Source organism: Rhamphochromis sp. 'chilingali', assembly GCF_963969265.1.
Source record: "Rhamphochromis sp. 'chilingali' genome assembly, chromosome: 12".
Lineage (NCBI taxonomy): Eukaryota > Metazoa > Chordata > Actinopteri > Cichliformes > Cichlidae > Rhamphochromis > Rhamphochromis sp. 'chilingali'.
In genome coordinates, this window is record NC_137939.1 from 10,970,665 (window position 1) to 10,993,282 (window position 22,618).

General features: G+C 42.0%; 2 protein-coding genes across 2 annotated transcripts; one reads left to right on the forward strand and one right to left on the reverse strand.

Annotated features, from left to right (window-relative positions):
- The first annotated feature begins 226 nt into the window (after positions 1–226).
- On the forward strand, positions 227–22,515 carry mmp23ba (matrix metallopeptidase 23ba). Its single transcript, XM_080898983.1, has 9 exons — positions 227–475; positions 12,283–12,727; positions 15,835–15,971; positions 16,677–16,816; positions 17,242–17,409; positions 17,504–17,668; positions 18,518–18,628; positions 20,999–21,125; positions 21,238–22,515. Exons 2-9 carry the CDS (start codon positions 12,584–12,586, stop codon positions 21,410–21,412), a joined length of 1,167 nt encoding a protein of 388 aa, XP_080755109.1. The 5' UTR covers positions 227–475; positions 12,283–12,583; the 3' UTR covers positions 21,413–22,515.
- ubiad1 (UbiA prenyltransferase domain containing 1) lies at positions 2,770–7,643 on the reverse strand. The gene is made up of 3 exons (XM_080900166.1): positions 7,456–7,643; positions 5,776–6,400; positions 2,770–3,705 (listed from the first exon to the last, which is right to left on the reverse strand). Exons 2-3 carry the CDS (start codon positions 6,338–6,340, stop codon positions 3,218–3,220), a joined length of 1,053 nt encoding a protein of 350 aa, XP_080756292.1. The 5' UTR covers positions 6,341–6,400; positions 7,456–7,643; the 3' UTR covers positions 2,770–3,217.
- Positions 22,516–22,618: the final 103 nt, after the last annotated feature.

Genomic DNA, 22,618 nt, shown 5'->3' on the forward strand with positions numbered 1-22,618 from the left:
CAACCCATCTTATATTATCAGCTATGGCAGCAACTCGAGGTGTTTGGGTAGATAGACATGGTCAAGACGAAGTTCAAACCAAGGATCAGAATAGGGACGAGTTGTGATTTAAGTGACTTTGAACGTGCCATGTCTAGTGGTGCCAGGATCTGAGTACTTCACACTGTTGATCTTCTTGGATTTTTCTGCACAACATGTTGTCTGATTAAAAATGTCTTGTTGATGACAGAGGTCAGGGCACAGTGACTGTAACTCGAGTAACCACTCGTTACAACCAATATATACAGAAGAGCATCTCTGAATGCAAAACAGCACAAACCGGCAACAGCAGCAGAAGACCACACTGGGTTCCCTTCCTGCCAGCTACAAAGAAGAGACTGAGGCCACAGTTCACAGAGGTCAAATTGGACAATAGGCGACAACTCCGCAGCAAGTGTGGGATACTGCCATGTAAACATGAACCTAAATCTCTGAGGTATGTTGTCAGCAACCTGCTGAATTTATGCCACAAAGAATTAAGGTACTTCTGAAGGCAATAGGAAGGTGTAATTAATGAAGTGGCCAGTAAGTGTGTTTTATAACGTTTGACTTCAAATAATAACCAATCACATTTGTCACCTGTGTAGCTTCAGTGCAAAGAAACAAGAACATTTGAAGTGATAATGCTATTTTTAAAAAAACAAAACAAACAAACTTGCTTTAGAAACACAATAAATGGGTTAAAGGGAAAGCAGAACTATTTGAAACAAGGTTATTTAACAGTCGTTCACTGAGCTGACTTATATTTCACGTGTCCTTCTCGTCACCTAAATGAAGTACAACGAGTCACATAAGCTAAATGTACCTTACAGTTCATCAGTATTTATAGGATGCCAACATTTCAATAGCATTTTCAATGCATAATGTTATGGTGCTCCACTGTTTACAGCATTTACCAGATGGGAGTGGCAGTTGTCAACATCCAGTTCATTTGCCCCTCATGTCTCTGGGCTATGGGTGGAAACTGCAGAATGCAGTATGGAGCCATGTAATTATTAAAGTAAAGCTCGGGACAGCCTTCCTAATGAAATTCAATTAAAGCACTCGACTCTTAACTGCACTGTAACTAAGGTTAAAGTGTAAAACTATCAGCTATGTTTAAGGACAAAGAAAAAGGAATACTGCAAACACGTCCAGTAAATAAAAAGTATTCAATTAAAAGAATAAAAATAAAGCTCCTTCTGCGATCTTTTATTTAAAATAACTTTCCACAGAGGCTGTGTTTTATCATCGGTCTTCTGCTAATATTCAAATTAGTGATACTCATAGAGTTTGATCATATAAGACATATAATATGTAAACAATTAGTCTAACACCGAGTCGTTACACCAAAACGTCAGAGAGCGCGTGAAATGTTTAATAACGCAAAGCCTGTGACAGCTTTCTGTGCCGGTTGTCCTAACACCTGTTCAATACTGCCCCCTGCTGGCCAGCTATGACCATGGTTTTTGTTGGGGGACAATATGCACTTGTTAATGAAACTTCAACATTATTGTATTATTTAGTGCCTGCTGTTAGAAATGTAATTTAGTGGAGTTATAGTGGCGTGGAGGAACAACTAGATGTGTCTGTGGGGGTTTTCAGTCATCCGGGTCATATTAAGAAGGCGACTTGTCTTCTTTATGGTGTTTTTGTTCTTTAGGAAATGTTTGACCACTGTGCCTTGTCATGTTAGCCAAGGCACAGAGTTGAAAGAAGAGCCACTTTGACATGATAAGACATCTGCTCTTAACCTCCTAGGACCTGGCGTCCATATATGTGGACATCACATTTTGGGTTATTTAGACCAAAATACTCAATCTTGCTCTACAAGAGCCTGATATCCACTTACGAGGACATTATACTGCTACTGTCCTATCGAAATTTTAAATGAATATCCTTATATGTTGCTCTCATTTTTCTTAGAAACAAAAATAAGGTAATTCTTTGTTTTTACATTCATCAGGTCCCAATCAGCCCAAATATCAAAGAGAAATTAAAACTGCATGCCATGAAAGAGTTCAGGTCTTAGGAGGTTAAAGGTTAAAGGTCCCTCCGTTGAGGATGCCAATGCTCAAGTTTTGAAGCAAGACCACAGATGGTTTGAAAGAGGAATAAGAGGTCAGCTATGTCCATCATTGAACAGAGGGAGCGGCTGCCCCCCTTCCCAAGCGCATTGTGTCATGTGATCTCAATAGATCACATGATAGGGTAAGGCAAGTTCTTCCAATGGTTTCACCTGAAACCTGTGGGTGGTGGTAACGACTCACACCTTGGCTCATGTGATGACAGTGGGTCAATGACCACCTCCTAAGCATAAAAAAAACACTAGAATTTAAATACCTTCGTGTCTCCACCTTTTGGTTTTAGAACTGAGGAAGCCCCTTGGAAGAGAGGTGAAACATCATCATCCCCAAAAAAAGAAACCCTAAAGAAGTTCAGTCACTTTTCTAAGTTCCTTCGACATGTAAATGATCTTTCCCCGTGGTATGAATAAGACTGTGCTACTAGTCATGCCAACTTTGTATTGCTCCAAGAACATGAGAGAAGTGTCCATATTATGAAGCATTAGTTGCTCTGTCATTATGTGTGATGCATTTTCTTTTTCATATTTGGAGGTTGTTTTTTTCCCCCCACCCAATGTAAAACTAAGGATTTCTAAGTGTTTAGTGATGTTTACTTATCTCAACCGATCTGGATTAAAGATGAGTAAGCAATCTTACCATTGATTCAAAGTGAAGACATGGCACATCAGTATGAGTAACTTTTATTACTGACAAAATACTATTAGGCTCTCCAAAATAAAAACCACAATGAACAAATTAAGAGTATGTACCATAATGAGAGGACAGCAATGGTTTACTGATGTTTGTAGGATCATGTTATATGTCATGTCTAGAAATATGGCAACAGTACGTTTACTTTTAGTCTTTATATTATGAAAATGTTGCCCGCCCCTACAAATCAACACCAACACTTCGTACTTTTACCAACACATTACAGCAGGCTTAATACTCGATAAAAGCATCTTGATTATGTTTTCAGCATCCCGAAGGAGGAGCTAAGTCTGTTCAGGTCATAAATTAAACAATAAATTAAAGCCAGCGAGAGCCTTTAGACAGTTTTGTATGAATACAAATACAAATCAGTACGTAAACTAGTCAGTATTAAATCGACAAAATTTGAATTTTATACTAAATCACAGTAATGGCAGGCTGCCAGAAGGAGCCAGAATGATCCCGAATACATAGAAAAGTCCCATCAGGAGGTTGAGCTTGGCTGTTTTCTGGGGGATCTTGGCGTAGCATCGGCTCCTGAACTGCTTCTCCAGGGAGAAGGCCATGGGCAGCGTGAGCAGAGGCAGTGCCATGCTGATGGTGTAACGGGTGGCGAGGATGCAAAAGAGCACGTAAGGGACAAAGAGCAGGAGGTTGTAGAGGATGTAAGACAGCATAGGTCCAATGAGGATGGCCAGGGTGACGATCCCCGCTTGCTTGTCAGAGTCCATGTCTCGTGTGTTGTTGCTGTGGAGGATAGCTTCTGTGTTGAGGGCCAGCGGGACGGCATACACCAACGGGAGCACGGAGAGGTACCCGACCTGCACCGCGTGGGCAAACATGACTGCCAGTGGGCCGAAGGTAATGAGGATGACTACATCTCCCAGGGCCACATACTTGAGGCCAATGCCTGGAGAAGAAGAGAAAACAGGATCGGTCAAAAACAGCAAATTGAGTTCCACCGAGTCTCACAGTCAAAACTTTGGCAGTACATTTAAAAGAGTATTCCAGCAGTCTGGGTACTGCATTGTTAAAAAGTTTGGGTTAGTCTTAGTTTGGTCAGAATCATCACGATTTTTTTAAGCCTTTCATTAGTGCCTCACTGCCATGTAAAGTCTTTCAAGCCAGTTTGAAAAACTGACCAACTATTATCACACACTCACCAGTACCTACCACAGCCAGTAAACTGCTGTTTTTATATCAGTGATGTTCCCCAACACCAACTTTTTTCCCCTTAGCAGTGATCAAATTCCTAAAAACACATCACCGTTCATTCAAATGATGCATTTTACTTTATTATTTGTAATGGTAAAGTCTTTCAGGAATAAATGTAACCCTACACCTCTGCCTACTTCAGCCTGAGTGGATCTATGAATACCCGACCCCTCCACCACCTCACTGCAACTGACTCTACTTAAACACAATGTTAGAAATTTAAGTGATAGATAAAGTGATCCCTTAGCCTGACTATGTTATCAAACAGCCAATCTAGGAACCCACCAGCTAGTGTGCATACTGAAGCGTAATTTATCATCTGGACATATGGTGACTGGCTGAAAAGTGGAAGGGAATAGTGAAGAGAGTGACAGTGGAATACACATGGAACAGCAGAACTGCAAATAAATACAGAAAGAAAAGCACAGACAGTGGCTGCTTCACAGAGAAAACTTCGCTTTTCGCTGTGGCTCACTGACCAACACCACAAGCTGGAGTAACCCTTAGACCAGTTGTACGACATACTTTGTACATCGCCTCCATCTGACAACAGAAGCTCTCTGCAGGCATCCAGGCCATCCCTGAAGTGCCAGCAGTCAGCGAATGTGCCACCTCTCCTGGACCATAAATTCTGCCTGCAGTCCAACAGAGGCAACATGTGCACTGTCCACTAACACAGTGGTAAAAACAGTTACAAAAGTCCACTGCAGCTACTGTCTGCGTTTTTATTGCGGTTTCTTGGGTGCTTTTCCCCATTCCAACTGAACTTTGCTGTCAGTCCCTTCCTACTCCGGCCTACTTGATGCTTACATCCGCCATTTTCAGCAACGTGACGACGGGAGATGCACATCATGTTACATGGAAGGTTATGGTGTAGGCATCACTGTCCGAATGGAAACACGTACACAGATCCAACACATTTGCAGGCCCATAAATTCTGCTTAAGCTCAACAATCTTATAAGCACTCTGGTATAATCATAGTAAATTCAGGCCAATACTTTGTGTTGCATCTACCGCTCATTATTTAGCAAGGCAGAAATATTTTCAAAAGCCAATAAATAGTTACACTGTCATGAGATGATCTGGTTTTCAGACTGCATTAAAGCAAATCCAGTCCTTGTATGACGTGTTTACCTTCATACGATTACATAAGACTACAAACAGAAACCAGAAAGCTTCTCATACCAAAACTCGTGTCCTTTGCATTTGCAGATATCTGGTAATAGAAGTTATTCAACATCTTGTGCTGGTAGACAAACATTTTTCCTGAAAATCAGCTCTGATAGGTTGACAGAAATGTTTTGTTACATATGAATCCTGATCACCTGAACTTTTTTTCCTAAAACAAAATAATATCACACTTAAAAAAAAAAAAAAAAAAGTCCTGATGAAAATGCTTTCTGTTGGAAAGCATAAACGTCACCTCATGAAAAAATGTGACACATCTCTGTCATGTTTTTAAAGAAATGCTTTCTTAAAGGGCCAGTTCACCCAAATTCAACAAACAGGTAACTGTGGGGATGGGTTTTTTTGCCAGTTTTCAGTCATCTGTCTCTTAAACATCTGCCACCAGATTGTGAAATATATTTTTTCAGCGTTGAATCGCACCTCAATGATTTTAGGGTAGATGCACAGTACAAATTATCTGCAAAGCTATGAACCAAAAGTGACCCTCCAACAAATTGCATAGGACAGCTTAAATTTAAGATGTGTGTTGACAAACAGCTAAGCAGTGATTAATACTCAATTTAACGTTTCACTCACCACCGGTGTATAAGAAGGAGCTGGAGAGACCCCCAAAGTAAATTAGGGCTAGGTGCTCCAGCCTCAGCGTAGACAGGAAGAAAAGCAGAGTGGCACACAAGCACCCCAGAGAATATAACAAAGCGCCAAACATAACAACATCCTGTGGTGCCAGGATTTCGTCTACAAGAGTCCTATCATCACTCTTCTTGTGGTCAATCCCTTTGGAGAAGTCATAGTAGGTGTTTACAAGGTTACCCGCCCCGTGAACCACGAGGACGGCCACAGCACACACCATCAGAACGACCAAGTCCACGGAGCCATCCAGTTTGTACGCCAAGGCGCTGCCAAGGGCCACGGGCGTTAGTGAGGCGCTGAAGCTCCATGGCCTCAATGCTAGCACGTAGGCCGCACACTTGTGCCTTACATCCGAGGCAACGCGAGCCATCCTTGACATTTTGTTAGCAGGTGCAGGATGATTTTGCACAGAGTTACTCATACCAGTCGCCCATTGCTGGCCATTATGACCATTCGACCCTGCAAGTAAAAACGTTTCCGCCCTGCTTTGTTTCTGCTCTTTGGCCATTGTCCTTCAAGGCGGTCTGCAACACGAGCAATGTTCCTAAATGTTCCAAGTCTGGGATTTCTGCAAGAAACAAAAAACACAAAATATAAATTTACAAAATAGACACCTGACAGTGTTTACAAGACCACAGCCATCATATGAGCATGTCATTTCCAATACGCTAAACAAAGCCAGGTAGTAAACTTTAGTACTTTGAGGAAATACGTGCCTTTACCTTACACACAAAAGATCCCCAGTTTTAAGAAAGAAATGAATGCCAGCTTCAAGAGGTCACAACTTAGTACTCTTAGCTGTTTGAGTCTGACACATGTATTGGGTGCATGGAGATTAAAAGCAGAAGCAAATATAACATATTGAAAAATAATCACCCAAAAGAGATCACATTATACAACAGTAACTCAACACTGAGAAAGCCCAATTATTAAAAAAAAATGTCTATAAGAGAGATTTAAAAAGACAGGGATGGCTAACAGAGTCTTGACTTGAAACCACAAGTTTATGGTATCATATGATTTCAATTATACTTTGACGGAAGTCCAGAGAGGGCCTTAAAAGTCATCATAAAAACAATCCAAAAGTTAAGATAAACTAAAACAGGAGTGACATGCTATCCTGTTTTGGTTTTGGCGAAGAACTAAAAACTTTTACGCATTTTTTTCTAAAAGTTTCACACAGACTTTGTTACTGACGTCCACAACCACGTCACATCCTCCATCTTCTGGCAAATGTTCACACAGTTTAAGGCTGTTTGTAGACATGTACACACCATGTTGAGTTTGTTTGTTAAACTGCCATGAATTAATAAATACGAATTGCGTGAGAAATAGTCTCACTGAGTTCCGCGAAAGTAACGCCAGGGAATTTATTTTTAAGTGGGTACTTTAAAAGCCAAACTCCGGCTTACTGCCAATGCAAACTTCATTTGAAATTTGGGTGAAACTACCCTCGGGAGAAAAACGGCTCAGGTGCTACCCAGACAAGGACACGGCACTCAAAAGGGGGTAAACAACATGAGGCTAACGAGATTATGGGATTAAAGCTAAGTGCTAGCCATCCGAGCTAATGGCTGTATGTACAGGGACGGAGGGGAGGAAATGTCTGACAGCAGTTCTTACCTGCTATGTTTTCAATATCCCACACACACCTGCACTCTCTCCACTTAAAACCATATTTCTCTTCAAGGTGAGCTCTGTGTTGCAGGAGGCAGTTAGAAAGCTTACGTGTCAGCTTCGACAGTACCCGACTGGCTGGCCACTGTAAAGCCTGCGAGACCAGACGGGTGCCATTTCCTCCGCCACGAGTGTAACCGCGTACAAAGGTCGAAGAAAACAAGCGTCGTAAAAAGGGTTCCGCCCTCCTTTTTTTATTCTTAGATATAAACCCGGATATGAGGCAGAATATAAGTGGACGGATGGATGGATACAGCACTGGAAAAGTCTTTTTATATGTTGTTAGGAAAATGGGAAATAGTTTATTGGAACATAAGCAAAGACACAGAATATAGGGCACAAAAATGTAAAAAACAAAAACAAAACGTGTTTGTAAAATTCTATCCAGCTTGAACGACAATATTTGATGTGAACGCCTTTGTTCTTCAACGCAGCCTGAACTGTCTTCCATTTATTTCTTTAAGTCATCTTCATGAATAGTTCAGGCTTCTTGAACATTCACAGCTCTTCTTTGGACGTTGGCTGTCATTTGACGATCCGACAGTACAGCAGTAGTGTTGAGGTCCGGGCTCCGTGGAGGCCTATCCATGACTGATGGTGTTCCCAAACACATTGTCAATGCTTTTACTCCACTGACAGTGTGTTTGTGATCACTGCTATGCTTAAAAAATATATAGCTAACCCGAATACAGATAGCAGATCAATGGTGGTGGAGGATCAAAATCTGACAGGACTTTTTAAAAAATTCCATCTGTTTTAAGAAGGTCTCCAGCACCACTGGCTGAAATGCAGCCCCACTGCAACAGATCCTCCACCGTGTTTTACGGGTGGCTGCAGACACTCACTGTACCTCTCTCCAGACCTCCAACTTGTCCAGTTTCCTCAAATATTTAAGGAGACACTGGACATCAAACCAAGCTATGAAACTTCTTTAGCTAATAGCCCTTTGGGAGTCACCATGTTAGGGTGAAAACACTATTTTATGTTTGTCAGACTCTGTTATTTCATCGTTTGTAGATTCAACTAAAGAAAGAAAAAAAGATTTTTGTGTTTTGTTTTGGGGGTTTTTTTGTGAGAAGCAGATGGTAATAAAATGCCTAAAGATACATTTTAAAAATGGTTCTTTGCTAAACTGTGTTATGTGTGAACACAGCACTGGTTCACCCCTTGAGCTAGATGCATTTTTGTGTGCTTGAATGATGTATAGGTCAGTGTTAAGTGGCTTAACAACATTTCTCTGACAATGGTCAGGTACAAGGACTGGACTGAAAATAAGTGAAAAAGCAGCCAATATAAAAAACAACAACAACAACAACAACAAAAATAACCAACAACTCATGAAGTCCTTCAGAAAGCCTGGAGAACTATTGTTCAAGACCATTTAAAAAATCCCAAGAAGGCCTGACTCATTGGAAGCAAAATGTAAAGAAATGAGCGTGGCTCAAGACTTTTGCACAGTATTGTATATATATTTATTATGTCATCATCAAACACACACAATGATGTAATCAGGCAAAATGTCAACCCTCCAATGACATATACAATTTAAAGGAAAAAGTGGTTATAGCCATAGTTATCATATGCATACTGAGGTCACAAGAAGCTGTTTGTGCTCATAGCCATGAAAACAATCCAAAACAGATGACTGGAAGAAACAAACAAACTGACAAACACAGGGAAAGAAATCTAACTATCACATGTGGCTTGGCCATATAACAAAGAGTGATTTACTCACCTCAGTTAATCACAGTTAAGCTACTTAAAAAAGAAAATCAGTGTGTAAGTAGAGTGGTTTGTGGTTGGATGAGTGACGCATGAGTTCAAGCGGTCTAGCTTCCAGCCATTTAAGGGAAAAAAGATTAGCCAGGTCTGGCCAGAGATGACAGTCAGCTGGCTGAGGACCTTTCCCAGCTTCACCCAAGGGTGTACTAGAACAACAAACTCAGGGGAAGGTCATCAGACCAGGGGAAAAAGAAAATCTCCCCCTTCGAGCAGTTGGGCTGCACACGATATACTCGGTAAGAAAATGTAAAAAAAAAAGAGAGAGAAAAAGTTGTAACATTTTACACAAATGTATACTACAAAAATGGATTGGTCGCTCCAGCTACTGGGTTATCTAAGACAAATAATGTGGGAGTGCATTCAGCTACATCACTTTAGAAAAGGATCCAGTGGAATCATTTCTATGAAATAACTTCTGGGTTTGGTCACTGTACCAAATCAAACAGATAAAGCATTTTAATGCTGCAGTAATGCTTCTAGTTTGTTGAAAGTTAAGTTCAGGAAAAAAAATGTTGTTGATCTGTCTTCTTTAGAGCATCTTGGCTTGTCACGGGAAGGAAAAACACGGGCAGAATCATTATTAAATATCATTTATGTGTCCTCGGGGCCAAGCATGCGAGTCAGCATGCATAATACCAGAACCCTGAAACTGGCATGACATTATGAAGTATTTATTAATTCGAGAAATTCCACCAATTTTCCTGTCAGTCAGACTGTGTGTCGGGGGAAAAAGCAACTATTTACCAACCGGAGTCAGAGACACTCAAACAAGATTTGACCTAAAAGCCACAAAAATGATCACATGATAGAAATACCTCTACGCTATTTAAATACAGAGTCATAACAGGGTCACACAGAGGGTGCAAATGTAAACTGCCATTTAAGTGTCACTACGTCTTGTAGGGGAACAACTTCATGGAACATTTTTGTGATTAGACTCAACCTTATTTTTGACTCACTGCTTATGGTTTGACTTTCATCCCAGAAGCAGCAGGTTTCTCTCAAGTTTAAATTTCTGACACATCCTTTCCTGCATTTTGGTGGATTTTTTTCTGCACCATTTTCCACCTTTTATGCATCATGGTTGGAAGTGTCTTTATGTATGAAAAGGGAAAGTTTAATATCATCAGTACTAAATCAACACCTGTACAGATTTACTCTTCTGTGTTATTTTGTGTCAGCTCAGATTGACAGTGTAATGAACTGACTGTTTACCAAGCTATTAGTGGCATCTTTAATCTCTTTAAATGGGAACCTCTGAAGTAAATAAAAAACCAATTTATTTTCATTAATCAACGTCTGAACAACAACAGTTAATTTAAAATGTCGCGTGTCTGTGTTTTGTGATGATTTCTGGGAATCGACTATGCATTTTGAGTCTGGCTGAAAAAGGAAGAACAGACAACAAGTTCAGTTGATAAACTAGGAAGACTTCCAAACTTGGGGTGGGAAAAAAGTGGGTTTTGGACTTTTTGAATATAAAACAAATCTCAGTGATGAACATCCTGGTTTCTTTGCATGACAAGGACAAGCACGAAATGTGCCCGGACATTTTGTTGTTGGTTTCACCCAAGGGTGTACTAGAAAAAACTAAATCTGCAGTTTTTCTGCTTTGGTGTTAACAAAGGGGAATCAGCAGAAGTTGCTGATGAGCAGAGAGAGAAACGAAGCAGCAGTGAGGTCGACCGGAGAGTGACAGAGTAACAGAGTAAGAGTAAGGTTCCAACAAACAGATCCCTCCTTAAAACTGGACACAAATAAACCCCCAATGCAGAGAGGCCTGATACGAATTCAGTCTAGCAAGCACATTTTTTTCCTTTCTAAAAAACACAAACGTGATAAGTGAAGGACTTGCAGATCGCCTCTGGAAACTGTACCTTCGAGAGATTTTAAGCAGTAGTTTTGTTTGCACTTGTCCTCACCGGTTTGGTTTCTTTGCATGACGAAGACAAGCACAACGTGTGCATGGACATTTGCCTGCATGTTGCCTGCTCCAGCACTCCATCTTGGAAAAAAAGGTCACACTTTTGGAGAAAGTGTCAGGAAAAACTGCTGTTGCATGGTAGGGCTCTCTCTTCTCTGAGTCCAGGGACACAGTTTTATCTGAGGCCAAAGGTCTAGAGTATTCAGTTGATGTCCCTGCAGCTAGCTGGACTGATTTCATGTTAATGGATTAGACAAGCACAAACCAGAACCATAAAGGGTTGCCTGTGTCACTGTGCCCAGCTTTAGACAGTATCTGGAGGTGGATAGTACAGAGGAGGGTGGCTTAGTTAACCCACTTCCTGTGGCTCCCTCACAAAAGCTCAACTCTTCTCTCCAAGCGCTGCAGATTCTCCACATCCCAGCTGGACAAAGTTTATCAGACTCAGATGGGCACTGCCCTGCCATACTGAACTTGAAAAATAGAAACTAAAATATTGATCCTATCGCACTAGTATCGATCCACTATAGCAGGTTGGTATCATCAATATTTTTGTGACCACCTCAGTTCAGTTCAGTTCATTTTTATTTCAAACATTTCAAACATGTGCCTTCACAATCATTACAAAATATCATTACATCATTTGTTTGAAAAGGAGTTGTCCATACCCCCTCAAGTTTCACCATGTACACGATATTAGTGTCACCTCTGGAGCTGGAAAACTACAAGTAAAATCTATTATCTGTGGTACATTCATTGTTCATATCATACTCTTCTTCCTGGACATGCAAGCAGTAAAACTAAAATAAAATGTTTAAAATAAACACTTAAAACTGTCTCTTATAGAGTAATTTAAACAAAACAGCCGACTAAATAAAGCCCCGATTTTATTCTGACCTAAAAATATCTGCCACGCTGTAAGGAGGAGAAGAATAAACTCAGCAGCGTTACATAAACGTGCAAAAACTAATCTTGCCCAAAAAATAAAAAATCAGCCTTTGACTCCGCTTTGGCTGCATCTCCGGCGGTCGCAACAAGTGGTTTGACGGACGTTTGGTTTTCATTAGGTCGTCTCGACACTGACCCCCTGCCCCGTCTACAGTAACGTGAAACCAGCCCGCTGGCAGGCGCTCAGTGCGGAAGAGAGGCGAGCAGAGCTGATGCAGTCTGCACTGCTTTCACAACCCGGTCGGTCCGCGGGGCTGGACTGCGCTGCCTGCTGCGCACAGCGACCACAAGCTCCCCAAGTAGTGACCCACCAGCAGCGATGCGTGCTATGGCCACGCAGTAGCATTCACTGGAATAGATGGTGAAGCAGTCTTTTGCAGAAGGGATTCTTCTTGTTTTTGTCTCCCCTGGAGGTGCGCTATGGCAGCCATGGTGAGCTGTCAGAGTGGCAGAAGTTTACGAAACGGCGACTGGGGCTTCGCACCTCTGCTGGCTGCTGTGCTGCTCAGCTTTCTGCTTGCAGGGATGCAGCAGACCACAGCGTTTCCCACCTGGAGATTAGAGGTATGCTGTGACCACTTTTTCCTTGCAGCTGCAGAGTCCGGCACATAGTTGTGCTTATGAAGTTATTAAGATGCTGGTTACCTTTTGAAGTCACATAACGCCAAACTCCATTCAGAATTCTGCTCCATTTGCAAAACTGTTTATGTAACAGGAGACTACATACGGGGGTAGAAAAGTAAGGCTTATTGAAAGTTCATGGTGAAAGTGGCAGTAATGGTGAACCCAGCAATGAAACGCTGTTTTATATTGAGAGTAAGAGGTAAGGTAAAAGCAACGCACCATATATTTACCACAAATCCACAAAGGTTATTATCGGCTTTATTATTAGTTGTGCTGGCGGTGCCCACTTGACAATCAGCAAAACAGAGCAGCGGGTATCAGGAAAATACCAGATCATTTAGGAACGATGCACATCATTTTCTTTCACTGTTACATTATGCAAGAATCCGTGCAATTTCAAGCTATTCGTCTGGATCTTCAAAGATATTTTTAGCTGGAAATCCTCACATGAAATCAGTGAGTGATGGTAATAGGCATCAGATTCAATTATGTGAAGTTAGATGAATGCTGCTATTAGGTTATGTCTATGGAATGGGTCTCTGTGCAATAATATCTTCAGCGAATTGGATAAATGTGTTTCTCCACACATTTCACTCAGTGCCACCCACCCGCTGTGACATAGAGCCTGAGGGACGCTTTATGTCACTGCCTTTGCCACACGCTCTCATTATGTGTCAGTCAAGAAGCCCGCTGGTGGGGATTACACAACTTCATGAAGTTAAGTAACAGAACAACCAAAGAGCATTTCTCATTGATTTATACTGAAATGAATCGGCAATTATCCACTGTAACATACTTATTATTTCTATATTACTAAACGAGATTAACAATATTTGTTTTGACAATGTTCAGCCTCACTCTGTTTCATTTTAACATGAATATGTGCGTGTTGACAAAAAGTGCGACAGACAGTCTGTGTTTTGATTTGTGTACAGAAAATCGCTTTTGTTGACTAGAACCCTCAAAGTCTCTGAGGTTCAGATGAAAATCATAATCCCTTGTTTAGAAATTTCTGGAAACGAGGTTAAACTCTTCCAGACTCCCCAAACGACCCATGTGGGATTTGTCCTCAGATGTTTCGCCCTCTGTCAGCTCTCACCGCCGGCTCTGAGGTTTAGTCTAGAGGACTAGTGGGTTTGCGGTTCATCTTTATTTGTGGCAAACATGCCAGATGAGCTTTGTGGTGAATATAACAAGACGTGACACATTAAGAAACGCGCTGGCTTTAACACCTCATAAGTCACTGAACGCATGACTCCAGCATGTCAGCTGAGGTCGGGAAAAGCAACTTTTGTATAAAACAGTGACCTATGCCTTAAATCTGGTAGTGAAATGTTATATTTAACACCAAACCACGAGAGATCGTGAAGTTTAATAACGGTGTGGGACAGTCTGGCCACCCAAAGTACTATTTTGGAAAGGAAATGAAGGAAGTACTGCATCTGTTTGTCTTGACTGGGTGAAGCAGGAACAGGAACTGGAGGACTGGGCGTAGATTCCAAAATGAAGGGAGAGACTTTGATATTTTCTCTCCATCTTCAGTGTTTTTCCTCAGCAAGAAACTTATATTTATAAAAGAAAATTATATTTGTACTGGGTTTTAGTGTCAGAGATATTATATAAAAAAAGAGGCATGGTACTCAAAGAATCCTGGAGTTGTGGTTTTACAGTAGAATCCAGCTTTATATCCAAGTGACTTCTGAAGTAGGACCGTACCCCTGTAAAAGTAAGGTTTTTCTCTGATTGGCTGCCCCTCACAAACAGATGATGCAAACAGCCAATGGTTTGGGGCTTCGGTGGTTACAATCAGAGCAGAGTGCCTGATATGACCATATTAAAGATATCCACGCTTAATGACATCATAGAGAGGCAAGAGAAGGAAAAATTGTCTGAAACTGAATGGCTCACGGGGACAACTTGTGCATAATCTGACCTTTTTATTTGAACCTTTAGCCATTTTTAATCAGCGCATCCACGATTTAACAGAGGTTGTGTCATTTCTTGCCTGAAAAAATCTAAATGTATCAGTATTTATGCATGTTCTGAATGCTCGTGAAAAAGAATCCCAATACTCTTAAGAATTTGTGGTGTCTTGCTCTCTGTTTTTCACTCAGACGATGATTGCAGTCACATGGAGACACTGGTTAGTTTCACACCCAAAGAGACTTGGCGAGCATGACCCATAGCCTCGTGTTGGCTGCATGTTAGACCCTGAAAGGACATTTCTAATCTTGTTGTCAGACCACAGAAGAAACACTTAGTCTGAAGCATACTGAAAACTTTCACTTTGCTCCGCTCTCTACTATAAAATCTTGTTCATCCCCTTGCATTTCACCTGACACACGGTATTCCTGCTCATCAGTCAGGCTCTTGTAAAGAGCCAGGTATAACAGACCAAGTGGTATACTTTTCAACAAAGTCAGGTTTAAGCCTATATTCACCCAGCGCCTTCAAAAGCGTGTGCTGTGCACGTGTCTCCCAATGACTGCCAGTTGTGTACCCTCAGCAGTTTCTCTTTTTAAATGTCTGCCTCCTTAAAACCCCATTAAAGCCATCAGGCAGTGCGAGAAACATTCCTGTTGTCAAGCACAGGAATGGGCTCCTCAACTGAGAAATCGCAGCCTCTCTTCTAGTGCCGAAAAGCGGATTTATTGCTCAAACCCATTTCCATAGAAAGTTATAGATTTATTGCGAGGTGTGATCACTATTATGGAATATCTCTGCAACTCAACATCAGCCGCAGAATATTTATGAAAGCATTAAAACTCAAAGCACCCATAGGCAGCATTTCAGTGTTATAACAGAGTCCAGACTCCAGCTGTCATCCCCCCGAAGAGATATCAGACTCAACATACTGGTGAAAAGTATCAAACTTAATGCAACTTTTTTCTTACTTCTTTCCTGAGATGGAAAGTTGAAAATATAATATTCACTAATGTGACCAGTTGAATCTCATTGAATTCTTAGGAAAGCCAAATGAGTCTTTAGGATTCAGTTACTCCTGTCACAGTGTGAGGTCATTCATTCAAAGTTTCTCTTTGTCCAAGGAAGAAGCTCACACCACTGTGCTGCTCATCGGGATCCGCAAAGAGGCCCGGTCACAAGTACTTCACCTCTCCAGGAACAAGCGCTACACCCTCACCCCGGAGAAGCTCAAATGGGACAAGTTCAAGCTCACATACAAGTATTTATTTACAGCCTGCGATGCACAAAAGCAATACAAATTAGGCAAAGGGAGAGCGAATGTTTGTGCTAAAAGAAACCGAGATGAGAGACCGAGGCTCCAGATTTCAGACAATCGTGCACTATAACTACTGTTGATGTGGGTCAGCTGCTACATTTTCTAATCTTAAGTCACTGTTTGCACTGAACCTTGTCCACCAAAAGTTTGTCGAAGCACCAAAAAGTGGTCTGAATTATCATCTGACTGTGAACACTGTAAAATAGTGAGCACATAGGGGATTCTGAAAGTCACGCCACAGTTGCTTGGCTTCCAAAGAGTTGGATTGAGCTGTGTTAACTGTCAGGAGAAGATCCAGTAACTTTATTCATCCTGGAGCTGTAAAATGATCCGCTAACGGGAAGATTAGATTGAGCTAGAGGAGCTCCAAAAACCGTTGGTTGGTGGTAGACAAACTTTTTTTTTTTAAACAGCTTAATTTAAGTAATTTTCGCACTAGTAAAATGGATGGTATCAACAATTTATTAAGTTACTGTCTAACTGTGATATTAGAAACTATCTGGTCTCACTAAAACAGAGCGGTGCTGAGGAATGTGGGAATTCTTTTGTGTCTGAACAGTAGCTATTGTGTTTTGGCAGATTCCTCAGCTGTAGAGGAATGTGTTGAGGGACAACTATTAACCACACCGTGCTGTTGTTTCCGAGCAGGTTGCTCTCCTTCCCTACAAACTTGATGAACGCCAGCGATACACGTCGGGGAATCGCCAAGGCTTTTGGCATGTGGAGCGACGTCTCGCCGTTCACCTTCAGAGAGGTGCCGGCCGACCAAGAGGCGGACATCAAGATCGGTGGGTGCATCTCTCCCTCAAAAGATGTTGCTTGGTTAGTTCTGAGTGCCAGACTTTTCTGTTTCTCCCTGCTGTTGTCGCCGCAATTTCTTTGCCTCATTAAATCGCAGCACTGCAATGACATTACCAAGCTTATATTCAACACATATTCATAATTCTTAATGAAAAAAAATGTCTAACAACTTCCAGACATATCAGCTCATGGCAAAAGTCCCCAAATTCTGCTTTATCTGCCCCCTTTGGGTGCAAACTCGAGAGTCCTGCATAAATTCTCAGAGTGAGTGAGAGGAATGGTCGTCATCCTCTGAGTTTGTCATTTGTGATCCATCATCTCCCCACTCCAGTCTCCACGGAGCAGGAATAATGGAGGGAGGGCTTCCCTCCTTGGCTCTGAGCTATTTCTCTCCGTTTCTCTGTTTTGGCAGGCTTCTATCCAGTCAACCACACAGACTGTTGGCAGTCCCACTTGCACCATTGTTTCGATGGCATCACAGGAGAACTGGCTCACGCGTTCTTCCCGCCAACAGGAGAGATCCACTTTGACGACCACGAATATTGGATTCTGGGAAACATGCGCTTCAGCTGGAAGAAAGGCACGCATCTTTATTGTGTTTGCTGAAACTTTTAATATTTCATGCGTGAAGTAATGAATGCAGCAGACACCGAGCTGAGCTGTCTCTGTTGCAGGGGTTTGGCTGACGGATCTCGTCCACGTGGCGGCTCACGAAATCGGTCACGTCCTGGGACTCATGCACTCCATGGATCCCAAAGCTTTGATGCACCTGAATGCAACTCTGACAGGGCGCAAGCTCATCACACAGGATGAGGTGTGGGGTTTGCACCGGCTCTACGGTTTGTTCACAGTCCTTATGTTTTCTCTCACACAAACATTAAAGGTCTTCTTTTTGTACTTTCATAACACATCTGAGGATTTGGGGGGACGTATGTGGTCTAGATGACACATTGAAAGGCATCCCAAAGCCTCTTGATTGAATGAATGAGGCCCATAAAGAGCTGGGATCAAGACACATGATGAGGCTGATGACACATATGGCAGCATCAGGATTGAAAATGAGCATTGAGTGTCGACTGGTATTTCACAAGGGCAGAAAACTGACGGTGCATCTGGGAAGCCTCTCAACAGCCTGACAGAAGAACCTGCAGGAGAATTCATTCCCTCGGGCAGTTTGACAGGTTCAAGAATTCCTTAACGTTGTTGTTAAACATGGCTGAGGGAAAACAAGATTGATGCTGCCGCTGTCAGATGAAATGACGAATTGGGTCTAGACTCCAACTGGCCTTCAAACTGCATATGTCCTGTAAAGGACGCTGTCCAACATCCCACCGGGATGATTTAAGGCATTGCCCGGATCGGACGCTTTCTCAGAATGTAGTCTGATGCTGGTATTAGAAGCATCTAGATATTCCTGTAAAGGAGTATTGCTGCGCGCTTGTGATCAAAACCAATCATAATGTAGAGCACAATGTTTGCGTTTGATGACTGAAAGCGAAACATTAATGAATACTGTACAAAATACTCACGAGTGGTCTTTAGCGTGTGTCATAGTGAGTCATTTTCACTGGCACAAAAAGCAGATTGTGTGTTCGTGTTTGGAGGGTTGGAGGTGTTCCAATTCTTTTGCCTGACTAAGAGCTGCCATCTGACCCTCCTCCTCACTTCATCTCTCCCCCCTCCTCCAGGATGTTTGGATCGTCTATTTATCTGTCCGGCCTGGGCTCGGAAAGGCTACTGCGAGAGCAAGCGCAGACTGATGCAGAAGCACTGCCCCTCCAGCTGTGATTTCTGTTACGGTAAGAAGCAGCAGTGGCAACGGCAGCAGGAGTCCAGGGGGAAGGAAAAAAAAAGAAGACAGAGAAAGTTTTCTCTCAATTGAGCAGCACAAGGAGCTGCTGTGAACCGTTTGCCAATGGAGCAACGGGAGCCAACAGGTCCAGCCATGCAGAGCTGCGCTGGAGGTTTTCAAGGGTCTGATTTGTAGGGAGATTACACTTGGCGCTGGGAGAGTCTGTGTTTTATTTCTGGAGAGTGGCAGCGTTTCAGAACGCTCACACAGCAGGGCCGCTACCTGTCGATTGCTCTCTCAGTGAGGGCTGCTTTACACAAGTGTCACTCATCAGACAACTGCCTCTGTAGGTTTATTGTGGGATGCTGTGGTGCAGAGATCTCCTTTTTTTTGCACAACAAGAAGTGGCTCAGTTTTAACTATCACAGCCCCACAGACTGTGGCTTTCTGAGATTTTTTTGTCAGCAACAGGGGGACAGTGTGGAGAGAGGCAAGAGGATACGATTCCTGGCTCACAGTAATCTGTTCCTCATTGCTGATTGGGAGACGTTGTACGGCTGTGGAAAATTCCTGAGTGACTCCAAACCGCTGGAATTTCAGACTGTGGCTTGAGGGTTAGAGACACACAAGGTCAATTTGGATTTTTGCAGCATTAACGAGAGTGACTGTTTTTTAGGCAGACTCTGAGTTGATCACGAGGCGGCCTGTTGCGCTTGTGACCAGATGGGAGAGATTACACTGATAACACAGGCACACCGCCAGCAGGTTAGCAGCATGGATGCCTGACGTGATAACGCTGCTATCAATGATTTTGACAGTAATCAGCATTTTGGCGAGGCGTTTGTGAAAGCATGGGCGTTTCTGGGATTTAAAAACAAACAAAACATGGGGAACGCACGGGGGCTCAAATCAAGAAATTTATATATTTGGTGAAAAATAAATAAACAGAGTGAAGAAACCTGGCGTAGAAAACACTGATAAAAATCTCTCATGTGCAGCCCGACGCCCAGATAGACTATTATATCAAAAGTCTGTGTAGTGCCCACACAGAATATCTTTCAAGTACTAAAGGAAAATGACTCATCAGGCAGGAACATGCATTCATTCATCTGTGTTTCTCTTTAATGTTGCTGCTAGAGAGGATATTATTTACTTATGTACTCTCGGGTAGTTTTACCTACAGTAATTCTACATTAATACAGCGTTTCAGCAGATTAAAACAATAACTAATAAGTAACTAAACCTTAAAAAATATGGAGTACAAATGACACTATGTGCATCCAAAATATAGTGGAAAGCAGAAAGCAGGATAACTTAATTTCTTAATTTTTTGCTCCAATAAACAAGACTTTCTTGTACTTTTTAAAAAAAGTTTTCTTGATGAATGGTTCGCCAGGCTTTCTGAAGATTTTTCACAGCTTCTCTTTGGACATTGGCTGCTTTTTCACTCGTTTGTTTGTTTGTTAAGTCTCATAAGACTGACCTATCAATCATTCAATCATAAAAAAGATGCTTAACTCAAGGGATGAATCAGTGTTGTGTCTACACATAACAGACAATCTTAGAATTACTGCCAGTATGTAAAAAAAAAAGCATCATCTTTTCCATTTCTTTAGTCAAATCTATGAAAAATACCAAAGATAACACAATTTGACAGGCATGGAATCATATTTTTGCACCAACAAGATGATTCCCAAAGAGCTATTAGACAAAAACTTGGCATATCTCGGACCTCGACATTATTGAAGCAGTGTGGGATTATCTTGACAAAAGGCAGCCAAAATCCAAAGAAGAGCTTTGAATGCCCTTTAAGAACCCTGGAGAACTATTCCTGATGACTACTTAAAGAAATGACAAGAGAGTTCAGGCTGTGTGGAAGAATAAAGGTGGTCATAACAATAATGACTTTCAAGCTCACTAGAATTGCACACAAACTCTGTTTTTGCCGTATATACAGTATTTCCATGTATGATTGCATAATTTCAATAAACTGTTGCACCTAGTTCACATTTTCCTTTCAGGCACTGCTGTGTGAGGAAAGGCTGTGACAGCTGGAGACAGTGAAAGAAACTGAGGTTTATGGTTATCACAAATCTTTTAGTTCCTTTTTGATCACGGGTGGGAAACATTTATTTCATACAGCCACACTGACTAAGTTAGATAAAGTCAGCCAAGAGCCACACACCGGCTATATGAATGGAAACACAGCTACAAACGTTGTATTATCGTTTAAATTAGCCCACATCTTGCAAGTTGTCACACTGCACATGTGTATCTTAAGATAATCATTTTATGGTTAAGAACACCAAGTTATGACCTTTGCATTTCCTGTTGTGGTGCACCAGCTCACCAGTGTTTTCTTTTCTATCCTCTTCAGAATTCCCTTTCCCCACCGTAGCTCCCACCCCGGCTCCCCCAAGGATCAAACACAAGCTGGTGGTCGAGGGCAAGAAACTGACATTTCGTTGCGGGAAGAAAATAGCATCAAAGAAAGGCAAAGTACAGTGAGTGTCTCTCTCTCTATCCCTCCAATATGTTATCAGTTTACCTGGTTACAGTGATGCTACAGTATTGCAGTTGCTGAGCGCCGTCTCTAACGTGCGAATCCTGTTTCAGCTGGTACAAGGACGGGGAGCTGCTGGAGTTCTCTCACCCAAACTACATCTCACTGAAAGATGACCACATTACTATAGTGGCCAACGCCATCAACGAAGGCACGTACACCTGCATCGTTAAGAAGAAGAACAAAATTCTCACTAACTACTCGTGGAGGGTACGCGTGCGCTTCTGAAGCAGAACAGCCCAGCTCCTCTGCACACTGAACAGGACATATTCACAGATGGTCACCAGGAGACCTCACTCACTAGGGCACATACTAGTATTTTTTGTTTTGTTTTTTAAACGTTCTTCCTGTATCCACGTAAAATTGTTGACCGTCTTTGTGTAAATGCGTTTACATCTGTGCAAAGAATAAATGCTCTGTGACAGATATTTTTTACATTTTTTTGTGGAAAACACTACCTGACTGTAAAAAGCTGTTTGTGGCAGATGCTGTGGTTTGCATTTTATTTGGTGATGAAAGTTCTGTGCAGCTCTCATCAGCTGTTCGGGACGATGACGTCAGTCTGGATTCATCAAGCCTGGACTTCTTCAAAGCTCTTTCAGCTAAGGCAGCTGAAGGAGTCCAAGGCCACCCACGGGATTCCTCTGAAAAATAGGGACTAATTAGTTGCACAGAAACCCAGAAGATATTAGTACTGTTGGGAGAACTCACCATAGCCTTCTACAAAATGTCCCAAATGTCTTTTTTTTTTTTTTTTAATGGACCTGAAAAACTTACAGAAGCCCTTGCTTTAGATGCATAGCATTCAAATAATTTACACACTGCCCCAAGTAAGCTACTAAAGCCAGAATAAACAATGTTGTCTACAGCCTTTGGAACCATTTGGACCTTAAACCGCATATGGAACACCTCAGACGTCTAGCTTACTTTACTAGTCGCACGCTGAGGCCAATAGTCTGCCTCCAGGGACTGAGCAGTCAGTTCCACTTGCAGCTCTCTGTCCAAGCTTATTCAACACATCAGGTGTAATAATCTGCAGAAAGGCCTACGGTGGGTCCAGGGGATAGATAAAATTGATTAATGAATATTTCCATTTAGTGCTGGCTCTGCGAGCCCCAGGACAGGAGGGGCCTTTTTTCAGTACCTGTTCCAGTCCTGCAGGGACCCGAGCTGCACTGTTTATTTTTCTTTGGCTCGAAATCAAAGAATTTATTGGTTTCATTCTGAAGTCAGAGTCATTTAAAAACAAAAGCAAAGCAAGCCGGGGCCTTTTTTTCCCCCTGAAAGAACAAAGTACTGAGACAAAGTGGTGCAGCACAAGGAATGACATCACTTTTGGACAGCAGCTACCAAGCTGGTTTGAAGGCTGCATTTCTTTCAGGCTCGACTTCCCTTCATTTTTTTCCCCCTCCTTTGGCAGTGTGCGGTTGTGTT